This window comes from Anthonomus grandis, chromosome 1 (assembly GCF_022605725.1).
Source record: "Anthonomus grandis grandis chromosome 1, icAntGran1.3, whole genome shotgun sequence".
In the NCBI taxonomy this organism is placed as follows: Eukaryota; Metazoa; Arthropoda; class Insecta; order Coleoptera; family Curculionidae; genus Anthonomus; species Anthonomus grandis.
In genome coordinates, this window is record NC_065546.1 from 6,969,109 (window position 1) to 6,982,722 (window position 13,614).

The following is a 13,614-nucleotide window of genomic DNA, read 5'->3' on the forward strand; positions in this document are numbered from 1 at the left end:
ATAATCATTTTTCTTATGAAAAATGATTGATGACACCCAACAGGTCCTTTTTGCACCTAGCGCCTTTTTATATAAAAAAAAATCACTACCAACCCAGTTCAGCTCCAACCAACCCAACCCAGCCCAATACAACTCAACCCAACCATACCTAACCCAATCCCATCCAACCCCACCCAACCCAAGATTCTCAAGCCAAGCAAAAAAGCAAAGCTGAAGTTTTGGTTTGGTCGATGGATATTACAGAAAGCGGGTTTTCAGGGTTGTCAAGAGCCAAGACTTAGAAGCATCGGTCTTAGCGCCAATTGAAAACTGCAATTTAAATAGGAAACATATACTAAAAAGAATAGGATTAAGACAGCTATTGAAATTAGTTTTGTTTTTTAATTATTTTTTTTTACGATTTATCGAATGGTATCACTATTCGATCACCTAAAAAAATAGTATATTACCTGTAAAATAATAGCGCTGGCAACCCCGATAATACAGTGTCTCGAAAGGTTTTTTCGGTACGTATTCTGGTAAATGATTTCCGATTTGTTGTCTCTCTCGTCTCAACATAATCGAGTATTTCCGAGCGGTGTGTTATGTGTCGAGGTCACCCTGTTCGGGCGCTCGCGGAGTCGCTTCGGGGGAAGCTTCGGGAGTGTGTCGAATGTCCATTGTGTTATTTGCCTGTTTTCCACTAGCGCTCATACAATCGGCAGAACGAAGGCACGACGACGTTTAAAAGTGGTTCGACTATTCGAGCATATAGAAGTATTGTGATTAAGCTCCCGTTTAAGCGTTTTTAAAAAAAAATTAGCAGTTTCTCATATTCTGAAGAGGATGTTATGATTGCATTAGACTGTGCTGCGAAAGCGAGAAAAGCCAAATAGATATCGTTGTGAGACATCCTGTATCGAGTCAAATAAAATAAATTATAACATAACATTCCAACGTGCATTTGAAACTATATAATAAGCTGTCTTTTTTGTGTATTTTTGTAAAAACATAAATTATATTCAAAGCAATAGTTGTACACCACTTAACACCAAAACGAGAACTTTCACACTCGCACATTTCGCCGACCAAGTTGGCATCCTCAGATAAATAAAACTGAGTTTTAAAATTTCCTGATGGTACCAACTTAATAAACAGTAAATAACGGAAACACCGATTTAAGATATAATAAATGACACTTACGTGAACATCCAGTTAATTTGGATACCTCCTCCCAAGAGTTTTCTTTCCTTAAATTATCATGATAATATGTGTTTCGTTTATCATACAATATTCTAAAACTGTGAACAGCTTCGATTAAAATTTCGTTTAACATATTTATCAAATCAGCGGTTTTTAAAATTCTTTGAAACAGTTCCTCACTCTATGCGAAAAAATGCTAAAATAGTCGCAGGCTTTCGGTGCAATCGGCAAAAGTTGCCCTCCCCACAATAGGAGATCGTCGCCGGAGAAAACCGAACCGACCGAACGTACCGAACCGATTCAGTGCGCGCGGCCTCATTTAAATACATGTGAAGCAAATCCGGCCGATTGTACCGACCGTGCCGAAACGGTCGATGCCGATTCAGTGGGCGCCGTGCTTTAAGCTGGGTCGAATAGATAGATAATGGGGCAAGCACAATAAGTTTACCTACGCTGAGGAGCATTTGAGAGTGAAATTGTGTTGAAGCCCAGGACCAAAAAAAAATTACTTCAAATGCCTGGAAAATATCAAAAATTATTGTGAGAACTACATAATTTTTCATGCTAAAAATTAAGAACGAATTATAAATTACAATTTGCTGGAACAGAGAAAACAAATCGCGTCAAATGTCCTGAGAGGTATAAAAACTACATCAACTGACTAAAAGACCTAAAAGATACCTCAGAAGTGTGGAAAATGCGAAAAAGTATGTTCGATCCCTGGAAAACATAAACTATGACGCCAAATGATGAAATAAAATGGGACTGAATGCCAAATTAAAGTGCAAAAAATTACATATTTATGGGAAGCATAAAAATTATATAAAATTACCTTAAATTTACTTTACAAAAGATATTGTGAAAAATTATTTCGGTCAAATTCCTGAAGCAAGAAAAATATGGAACAAATATTATATTACATAGCTTATATTTATTATAAGCGGGAAATAATAGAAAACATAGAAGTTTAAACATTTTAATTGAAATTGTATGTTTAATAATTTTTTTTAAAATATTAAGGGCCAAGGGTTAAAAAATTATCATCTAAACTACGAGCCGTCACTGATTATGATTATACGTGTACACAGAACTTGTTTTGGCAATTGTTTACTTATTAATTTTTTTAAACGCTTTTCTATTATTTCAGGACAGACAATCGTAAAATATTGGTGAATACGGTAGACAGTTTCCAAGGTTCGGAAAATGACATTATTATTATATCGTGTGTACGGCATTCTTCAAATTCCTTTTTAAAGAATGAAAACCGACTTAATGTGGCACTAACAAGAGCGAAGCAGGCGCTGTATATAATTGGGAATTATACACTTTTCAAGGTTTGTTTTGTTTTCTATGGTTTACTAAAATGTCGCTTTAAGGTGTCGTCTAAAAGAAAATGTAGTATTTATATTTTGTATCTTAAAAAAAAAATGACTTACTGGGTAATAATAATTAGGTGGCACAAGTAATCAACTCAATTATGTGCCGTTAAATTCACTCCTAAAGAGGAAATACCTACAAATTTATATTTTTGAGAAAAAAAATTTTAATAAGTGCGTATTATCTTATTCTCTCATTTTTTTTTATAGCTGGTCTCAGAATTTGGAAAAATATCGCGTTGCAACGTGATAATAATATACAGGGTGTCCGGAAAAAGGAGGCCAATCCGCCGGCCACATATAGGGTGGACCAAAATAATGCGACTTTCGTTATGTCATTTTTTAATTGGGCGCTCGGTATTCAATATACAGGGCGTCAAAGTGAGAAATATAAAATCCTTTTTTTGAAGTAAGTCGAGTGTTTCATAAGATATTAAATTAAAATTTGGTGTGAGGGGGTTTTTTGGAACGAGAAATTGAATTCCGTTCACGGATTCGCTGTACCTTGCAGAGGGCGCTACCTGCGGTATATTGCATGTGTTTAAAATACCAAAACTTTTTTGTACCCCTGTATAATAAGGTTCTAGTAAAAAAATCTAATTATCCAATCTTTTTTGGAAAAAAAAGTATTCTTAGTAAATGTCGGCCTGAGAATCCGTTTATTAGATATCTTAATTTTAAAATCTAGATACATTTTAAGAAGTTAACAAAATAAACGTACATAAATTTTTCTAAATTAATGCTAAATTACTTATTATATTAAAAATCTTACAATAATGATCCTAAATTATTTGTTCTGCGTGACCTCCATTCATTTGTATACGCATACGAGCTTTGAAAAATATTTGGTTTCAACTTGAAATGCTTTCCAGCTGCAATGATTCTTTCCCTTAAATGATTCTCGTTTAAAATCGGAACCATATACACAAAGTTTTTCATACATCCCCAGACTGAAAAAGTCAAAGTTGTAAGGTCGGGCGAACAAGGTGGCCACGGAACAGGAGCATCTCAATCCCGACCAATCCAGCGATTAACAAATACTTGATGTAAATAGTTCCTATATCGTATTTATAGCAAAATGAGCCGGAGCACCGTCGAGTTGGAACCAAAGATTTTGTCTTAAATTTAGAGGCAAATCATCAAGCAAATCGGGCAGTATTTCTTGTAGAAACAGAAATGAATCACCAGTCAAATTACCTGATAAAATGACAGGTCCTTAAAGAAAGTTATCCATAACACCTGCCCACACATTGGCTTTAAAATTTCTTGATGATGTGTCTCAACTATGGCCGTAGGTTTCTCTTCAGCCCATATGTGTGCGTTATGGATATTTGTCATGCCGTTTCTCGTAAACGTGGCTTCGTCTGTAAACAGAATCGCCCTTATAAAATCCACATTTCTATTATTTATTTGACATTACCAACTACAAAAACCAAGTCTTTCCTCGGGATCGTCGGGTAAAAGACCCTGTACCTTCTGAAGATGAAATGGGTAAAGTTGTTGACTCCGTAAAATATTTTGTGTCTCGGTTTTCCCAATATTTCTCATCTGTTCAGCCAAAACTCTAGTACTAATGTTTGGTGATTCTTCGACAATTCTTAAAATTTCTTCCTCCCCTGAAAGACGGTTCAACCAGGACAACCAACCAACTATAGACACAACTTAAAACTTATAATATAATTCATAGTAACTATAGATATTTTCACAAAAATTAATGTGATTCTTATTTTTGATTAATAATAATCTTAATTAAACAATGAATACATTAGAATAAAACGAAAAATTTTACTAGACCACAAATTAGGCCTGTGTTCAAAATTTTTCATTTCCTACATTGATACAAAGACAAAAAAAAGTTTTTGTTTCCTTTGTAAGCAAATAAATATGTTATACTACTATAAGGAGCAGAGGACAACATTTTCCTAGTTGCGAATTCACAGGTATTTACTGTTTACAATAATATTTAAAACTTACTTTATAAGTTGTAAGAAAACACACCAAATACAAATATGTATTTAAAAAATGTAGAGTTAGGAGTAAATGAGAAGCTTTTTAAGAGCATCAGAAGCGTTTAAATTTGTCACTTTGAGAGTACGTAAAAAGTTACTGGTCCCCGTGGTCAGCCAATTTGTTTTGAAAGAAATATCTAGATTTTATAATTAAGATATCTAATAAACGGATTCTCAGGCCGACATTTACTAAGAATACTTTTTTTACAAGAAAAGATTGGGTAATTAGAATTTTTTACTAGAACTTTATTATACAGGGGTACAAAAAAGTTTTGGTATTTTTAACACATGCAATATACCGCAGGTGGCGCCCCCTGCAAGTTATAGCGAATCCGTGAACGAATTTCTACTTTTCGTTCCAAAAAACCCCCTTACACCAAATTTTAATTTAATACCTCATGAAACACTCGACTTACATAAAAAAACGATTTTATATTTCTCATTTTGACGCCCTGTATATTGAATACCGAGCGCCCAATTAAAAAATGGCATAACGAAAGTCGCATTATTTTGGTCCACCCTATATGTGGCCAGCAGATTGGCCTCCTTTTTCCGGACACCCTGTATGTATGGAGGGCTCAAAAGCCAGTATAAGTCACTAATTATAGGAAATGAAAAACTTGGGGTTTGTAAAAATTTCTAATAAAAATATAATTCAGCAAAGGTAATTTTAATTGAGAATAACAGTTTAATAAAAAGGGAAAAAGTGTATTTTTCTTTGTTTCTTCATTTAAACCAAAAAAAAAAAACGCAAACTGTTCACTGAAACAAAAAAAAAATCAGAATCTTGCGTCTATATGCATTCCTTGCATAACATGAAATGAATTAATAACGCTGTTAGGATCATATTCTGATCCGTTGTTATTAAAGTGGGGATCTTTATAAAGGGTGTCCCAATAAGAGCGCACGTTTTAATTGGTAAATAAAAGTCATAATTTATTTTAAACTGAGTGTTATTTATATTTTAATGTAAAGCTAATACACTGCAATTAAACGTGAAAAATAATATCTGGCAAATGGTCGCCTCGACTTTCGTGACAGACTCTTATTCGTTTTGAGAAATTTTCAATTACATTTTCACATAATTGCGGCCCAATTTTGCTAATAATACGTCTAATTTCGTTTTTCAACTGTGAAATTGTTGTTGGGTTATTAGCGTATACGAGGGATTTTAAAAAACCCCAAAGAAAAAAGTCACAAGGCGTTAAATCGTATGATCTTGCGGGCCAGTTCTGGTCTCCATTCCGTGAAATGACACGACCGGGAAACTTTGCAACAATTGAATTGCTTCGCGTGTAGTGTGACATGTCGCACCATCCTGTTGGTACCACATACCGCCCGTATCCATACCATCCAATTGAGGCCATAAAAACTCAGTGAGCATATTACGATAGCGTTCGCTGTTCACGGTAACTGCATTTTCAGCCTCGTCCTCTAAGAAGTACGGTGCAATTACTCCACCTGTCCAAAGTCTGCACCAAACAGTGACTCTTAATGGATGCATTTTCTTCTCATGAATGACTCTAGGATTTTCTTCGCCCCTAATTCGGCAATTATGTTTATTAACAAAGCCATTAAGGTGAAAGTGTGCCTCATCGGTAAACAATTTTTTTTTCGAAAAATCGACATCCATTTGTTGTTTTTGCAATAACCAAGAAGAAAATGTACGGCCCGTCGCATGGTCCACTGGCTTTAATTCTTGGGTCAATTGAATCTTATAGGCATGTAAATGAAGATCTTTTGTTAGAATTCGGTGGGTAGTGTTCTTCAAAATGTGCAACTGCTATGCACGATGACGGATAGATGTTCCCGGATTCTCGCCAACACTTTCACGCACTGCGGCAATATTTTCAACAGAACGGCTAGTACGGTGACGCACTGGTGTTTTTACATCCACGAAAGAACCATTTTGTTCAAATTTATCAATTAGTCTTTGGACGGTCGTGTGATTTGGTGCATCGTGTCGACCAAAAATGCCCCGCAATTTACGAACTGTTTCCGCAAAACATTCTCCATATTTGTAGTGTGTTTTAACAATAATAATTCGTTGTTCGACCGTATATCGTTCCATGGCTACTAATCGCAAACTGTTTACATTATTCTTTTCAGTTTTTTTTTTGGCATACTGCGATAAAATAATGCTGCGCAATTCAAAACGTGCGTTCCTAATGGGACACCCTTTACTAATCCCTTCCTATGGAGTTTGCTACAACTGAGATTAATAAGTGTATCGACTATTTGTAGTGTTCTCTACTGTGCTCTTCATATGTTTGTTGCAGTTAAGCATTATAAATCCTCTAAACTTCTTCCTTGATTCAGTCAGTGAATTCAAAAAAATTAATCATAAAAAATATATAAAACTTCCAAACTTGAAGCCTATTACATTGTATTTTCTACTTTAAGAAGTAGGCACCTAAATGGCAGATTTGCTAAAGGTGGTCAGGATATAGTTAATTTGTTTGCCCATAATTTTTCAGCAACTCAAAAAATATGAAGGTACAATTCCTAATCCTAATTTCGGTTATAATCTTGATTTTGATTTTTTTAACATATCTCTAACCGATGACTGAACTGAAGTGATTAACGGCCTCAAAACTATATATAGTAGAGTCTCGATAACGTGAACTAATTAGGGATGACTGTGTTCATGTTTTCGAAGAGTTCATGTTACTGGATAAAGTTAATCGCATGATAAACTAACACGTACATATATGTACTTTGAATGTATATTTTATTGGAAAATCAAACAAAAACATGTTATACAGTTAGTAATACATAGTTGAAAATGTATATGTATATATTTATACATGGTATAAAGATAAAAATATTTATTATATAGGTAAGTATATGTCTGTAAGTAAGTATAATGTACATTATTTATATTTAATCCGTTGTTTTTAGAAAAAAGTTATCTAAATTTGTTTGACGGATACGTTGTTTGTTTGAAAAAATAGTTGCACATTCACGTAATTTGTGTTAAGACTGAATATCCTCGAAGTCGGCATTGTTTTGCTCCGCCCATTCTAGACCTCTGTTAAATATACGAACTGCCTCAACGTGAGTGACTTTATCCATAGCCTGAGAAACTTCTGGATCTTAATCCTGTTCGGTTTCTGAATCATTAGACACTGTAGTACAATTCTCATCATGTTCAACGAAGTCATCTTTATTCCATTCTTCGATATCTCCACGTTCGAAGTCTTGCCCTGGATCAATTTCTTCTAATAAATTGAGGTTAGTCTCTACAATGCTATTCAGGCTTAGCAATTCTTGACGAAGAGTTGCCAAGGGTATTGTGTCTTCACGATCATCATTGCTTTGGCTTTCGAAAATATTTTTTAAAATATTTTACTGGGGGATGACTGGGGGCATTATCCAATAAAAGAAGTGCTTTCTCTGGAAGACCTTGTTTCTTAAGAAACTTTCTCACCTAAAATTAAAACAAACTTTTAATTTTGAATTGTATAGCTATGGCAGGAAATTTACCTCAGGAACAAAAATTTCTTTGAACCATTCCTTAAAAATTCCGGCTGTCATCCATGCAGATTGTGAGTTTTTGTAGTGTACAGGAATGTAAGAGTTCTTAAAACTTCGTGGTTTTTTAGCTTTCCCTATTACCAAAGGAGTCAATTTATGTAGTCCAGTCGCATTTGTACATGCTAGAAACGTTATTCTTTCTTTGGCTGTTTTTCTTCCAGGGGCAGTTTTTCCTTCACTGGATACGTAAGTCTTTCCGGGTAAAAGCTTCCAGTACAAGCCGGTTTCATCGGCGTTGTACATTTGGTTATAGTCTAAGTTTAGGTCCTTGATTTTTTCTTCAAGTTTACGTAAGAATGGTGAAACCAGCTCGGGCTGAGAGGATAGTTTTTCACCAGTTATTGTTAGGAAGCGTATGCCAAATCTTTTATTGAACTTCTGCAACCACCCTGAGGTCGCAGAATAAGTGAAATTTTTGTCGTACAGTTTTTCGTGAAAATATTTGGCTTTTTTAAAATTAAACCACTTATTGGTGCATTCCTCTCTCGTTGTCGCAAAAACCACTTATACAAAGCTTTTTCCATTAATGGATATTCTGTAATACAAAAGTAATTTGGTCTTTTTTCTTCTTAATTGCATACACCGTGGATTTGGCTATTCCATACTTTTTTGCTAAAAAGGTAACTCCGCAACCTCTACTAACATCGGACAAGGCTTTTTTTACAGAGTTAAATAATTTACTTTCTTAGTAGACATCGTGCTTGTTTCGTATTGATCGGCCAACAAACACTGAATAAGACGCAAATTTCATATGTCTTCCAAATGTACAAACAAGATATACAATTTGGCGGCGATATGCAAAAGCACTAAGTTAGTACTAAAGTTGCCGACAAAGGGAACATAAGAAATGCCCCTTAATGCCTACGGGTAAAACGGTAAAACGATATAAATATTTTTTTGTTCACGTTATAGAGGCGAGATATTTTTGGCGTTCACGTTTTAGAATAGGCTGAATACCAATTAGGCTGTTCACGTTTAGGGATGTTCACGTTATGGGACGTTTACGTTATCGAGACTCTAGTGTATTCTCATAGATCTGATGGTACATCATAAGTATGCCATACTAAAAAATTTATTGGGAAATTAATACCATTAATAAAAAAAAATTGTGTGTGTTCCCCAACCAAACCCCTACATTATTTATTTTGCCTCTTTTGATTCCGAATGTTTTCCAGAAATCCGGCTGACTGACACTTTTTGACTTTAGAGAATATTTTGCAGTTTTATTGATAAGTTCGTTAAAAAACGAACTGTATTTTGCATAATGAAAATTAAAGCATTATTCTAATAAAAAATAAAATATCAACTCGGATAAAAATATAATAAAAAATCAGAAATAAAACTCTAATAAACAAACTTAACAACATATCATTTTTTAAATAAACCGCCTTCTTTCGCTAAACAAAAACTTAACCTATCGTAAAAGCTATTTCGCACCTCTAAAAGAGTTTTAGGTAAAATGGAATTGGCACCTTCGACAATTTTATTTCGCAACTCCTCTCAATTTGTTGGCCTACTAAATTCATGTTTTTAAATGGTCTGCTTAAGGTAACCCCACAGATAAAAGTCATTTGGAGACAAATCTGGAGATCTAGGAAAACAAAACTCCATTCTTCGCCACTGGTCTTCAGAAAATATTTCCTGAGTTTTTGAATACTTGAAACATTTATACCCATATTTTTTCCACGAGCAACAGTTTTATTGCTCATTCCCAGTTCCTCTCCAACACTTCTAGTGGACCGTGTCGAATTAAGTTCTAGGGTACTGCAAACCATTTCTTCCCGCCGTTCTATATCCTGGACCACTTCAACAGGTGGTTCTTGACGTTTTGTGTGGCATTTTTTACAATCTTGAAGACAAAAAGATGTCTCAAAATTTGTAACCATATTTAAAACCGTTTTTGCACAAGGAATCGGTCTATTCTCAAATGTCACTGAAAACAAATCTCTACATTGTACTGCCGAATTGCCTCCATAAAACCATTTAATTAGTTGAACTCTTTCGGAAGGGGTATAAACAGCCATAGTGAAAAAACACGAAAATAACGCTTAAAAATTATTAATGCAACGTGCAGTAACACAGCAAAGTAAGGTCTGCTGACTCCTGGTTTAAAAAATAAAAACGAAGAATTCCGCCGCCTGCAAGCCGCAACCAAGCGGTGTTGCCATTATTTTGGGTAATACGTAGCTCACGATAACACGATCTGTATAGAAAAACTTTACGCTCAAAAATGTTAAAAAAAGTTAATCATCGTGATGTACGCCTAATACGCCCCAGCACTGTTTTTCATTATTTGTTTCCTTTAGGCCAATAATTATCAAACTATAGAAACCAAATAGCCCTGCTTATTAAATTTATAAAGCATGGAATTTTGGTTCACAATCAATTAAAGTCTTAAAGTTGTAATTTTAATTTTTAGGAATGTAAACCGCTATATGATCTAAGAGAAGACGCAAAAAAACGAAAAGTTTTATTAGACATTCGGCAGGATCCGAGATCAATAAGGAATTTTCAAAAGTATCTTTTGATGCCTTTATCTAATCAGGCAGTGCCCGATGGTTCTTGCAGGTGACCATAAAATCCAAAAACATGTAAAACAAGGAATTTAGTTATTTGGAGTTAATTTTCTTTAAAACTGATATGAAATTGTGTAATCCTTGGTCCATCCTTTATTTTTACCTAAAAGAATAGTGCTTTGTTTTATACCATTTTACGGGAAAAAAGAGTTCACTGAACAATACGAAATCTTTATTTATACTCCATTTATTTATTTTATTTTTAAAGTTGAAGGATTCCCTGTTTTTTATTTCTCTGTATAGTGTATATAGCTTAAACCTAAAATAATTCTTAATTATAGTTTACATTGGGTTCTAGATAAATAGCTTTTTACTACTTCGCATGTTTTAATATTTTGTTTAGGACGCGAAATTAAGATGTTGTAATTTGTTAAAATAAACCATATGTATGAATATCAGACTAAATAGTATCATTTAGCAATATTTTTGTTGCGCACATAGTAGTTATTTAGAAAAATTGTAAGGAATTTAATTATTAAGGAAAACAATAAGTTATAATGATTCTTGGTATATAAATATTTGTTTTTATTTATCCTTACTTTTACTTGCTATAATATTTTCTTCAAAGAAATATTGAACTGCTTAGATAACGTAGAAAAATAGAAGCTGAAAATGTAAAAGAAGCTATCTAGCAGAAAATTCCTCTCAGAACATCGAAAAATGTAATCAGGTACGTAATTTTTAAACTTTTAATATTATTGATGTTAAATTAAATTTAAAATTCGAATTTATTCAATTTGAGTCAAAAATATGTTATGCTTACTGAAGATCACCCTATATATTCCATGAAGCTTTATTGAATGTTCATATAGAAATTAACAAACACTAAATGTTTGTGTAAAATATTTGTTTTACATTCCAGGCACTTTTAAGTAATGATCTGTCAGCAATCTTAATATTTTTCGAACATTAATTGTCTCATATTCATAGACTGTTATTGTAACTGTTTTGACCATGAAATTTGCCTAATTTTTGGTAAAGCTATTAAAGGAACTTTTTGAGGATTCGTATGTTGATTTATTGATAGTTTCGCAATTTGGTTGTGAGTTTCTGAATTTAAATGATTAAGACATACATTGATTTCTCCTTTGAAAATAATAAACATCTTTAACTTGCGATTACGTTTTTATCCCCCAAAGCCATCCAAATTTATTTTTTTTATTCACGATTTAGTCACGGTTTAATGTGCAAAACATTTTGTTCTTCCTATATATATGCATGGATTAATCCACACTATTTAATCACACTTTAAATCCTTTTTGCCTCCAGATATTAAAGAATTAAAAGATTCTAGGATCTTTAAGTTATATTTAATTAATTTCACATAATCAGAAAACAATCTTTACATATCCCTCTACTAGGCACCTTTAACATAATTAAATATTGAAGATTTTAAAGTATTCATGTGATTCATTATACATTCTAGTTTAAATTATATTTAAGATTAGTATATTAGAGTCATAACAATTTCAAAATAAACATTCGGTGTACATGATTAATAATATTCTCAGCTAAGTCAAAAAACGAAAAAGATACAGGGTGATGACCTTAGTGTAAACTTTTTGAATTTTGGCCATTTATACGTTGTTTTTAACAAAACTTGCAATATGTTTTTTTTATACGGCCAATATTAAAACTAACTATTTTTTAAATTAGTTTATTCAGGACGCCACCAGAAACATTTTTATTATTTTTTTTTAAATTTCGTAACTTTTTTAGATTTGACAACATTTAATTTTTTATGTAAAATATGCATTGTGCAAACAGTTTTGCTTAAAAAAGGTACTTCAAAAATTTAGTTACGATTCACCCTTTTCGAGATATTAACATATTTAGTTTTCAATGCACTAAAGAAAAAATATATGAATCACAAAAATGATTTAAATTGCATGATTACGCTTCGAATAAATTAAGGGAGAGTTGGGTAATGGTGCGCGATGGGTAATCGTGCGCACCATGATATTTTGTATTTCGCGGGCTATCCAGTAACAAGCGTTAAACCAGTGCTGCTCTTTGCAACGGAGTGCCTAAAATGTGTGCGCGACCGTTGGCGCCATTAGTGTGTTTACGATCGCCGAGAGGTTAATCGATTGATTTTGTTTTTTATAAGTTTTCGGGGTCAGAAAACCATAATTTTTGTCCAATCGTTTTACATTACTTATATTTGTAAAATCTAGAGTATTGTGAATATTTAGTCACCGTTAAATCATACATTGTTTATATGTTTTTGACCACATCATGTTTTTATAAAAGACAATAACAAAGGGGTAATTGTGCGCAGAAGTGCACGATTCCCCTTCACGTAATTAAATGCTAAGAAGTCATAGTACTATTTAATGTTTTCAGATGCCTAGAAATTACACACGAAAGACTGATATCCCTTCTTATACGACGGAAACCCTGCAAAAAGCCCTAGATGCTATAAGGACCGACGGAAGAAAAATTAGGGAAGTAGGAAGATAAAATACCAGAATCTACCCTTAGAAAAAAGTTGTTGGAAGATGATCTTAAACTACCTCGATTGGGCCGTAAAACTGTATTCTCTAAAGAAATAGAGTGTGAATTAAAAGATTATGTTCTACTGCTTTCAAAATTGTTTTTTGGGTTAACACCTGATGGTCTAAGAAGGCTTGCATTTAGGTATGCAGCACAAAATAATATTATTCACAACTTTAATCGAGAAAAGGGACTAGCTGGCAAAGCATGGCTTTATGGATTTCTAGAAAGATTTCCCGAGATAAAACTGCGACAGCCTGAGGGTACGAGTTTAAATCGGATTTCATCTTTTAATAAAGAATCTGTAGAACTGTTTTATTCTAATCTTAAAATTCTTATGCAAAAGTTTAAATTTCAACCAAGCAGAATATTTAACATAGACGAAACAGGCATTACAACGGTTCAAGCTAAATGTCCGAAAGTTTATGGTGCCAGAGG

At 33.5% G+C, this 13,614-nt stretch overlaps 1 protein-coding gene across 3 annotated transcripts in view; it reads left to right on the forward strand.

The window, feature by feature from the left end:
- The window catches only part of LOC126738062 (uncharacterized), a 52,769-nt gene extending 41,692 nt beyond the window's left edge, over positions 1 to 11,077 (forward strand). For all 3 annotated transcript variants that reach the window (XM_050443257.1, XM_050443408.1, XM_050443333.1), the window contains exons 16-17: positions 2,330 to 2,516; positions 10,524 to 11,077. In XM_050443257.1, coding sequence (XP_050299214.1) covers positions 2,330 to 2,516; positions 10,524 to 10,676 — 340 coding nt within the window. In that variant the 3' untranslated portion in view covers positions 10,677 to 11,077. The remainder of the gene's footprint in view (positions 1 to 2,329; positions 2,517 to 10,523) is intronic.
- Positions 11,078 to 13,614: the final 2,537 nt, after the last annotated feature.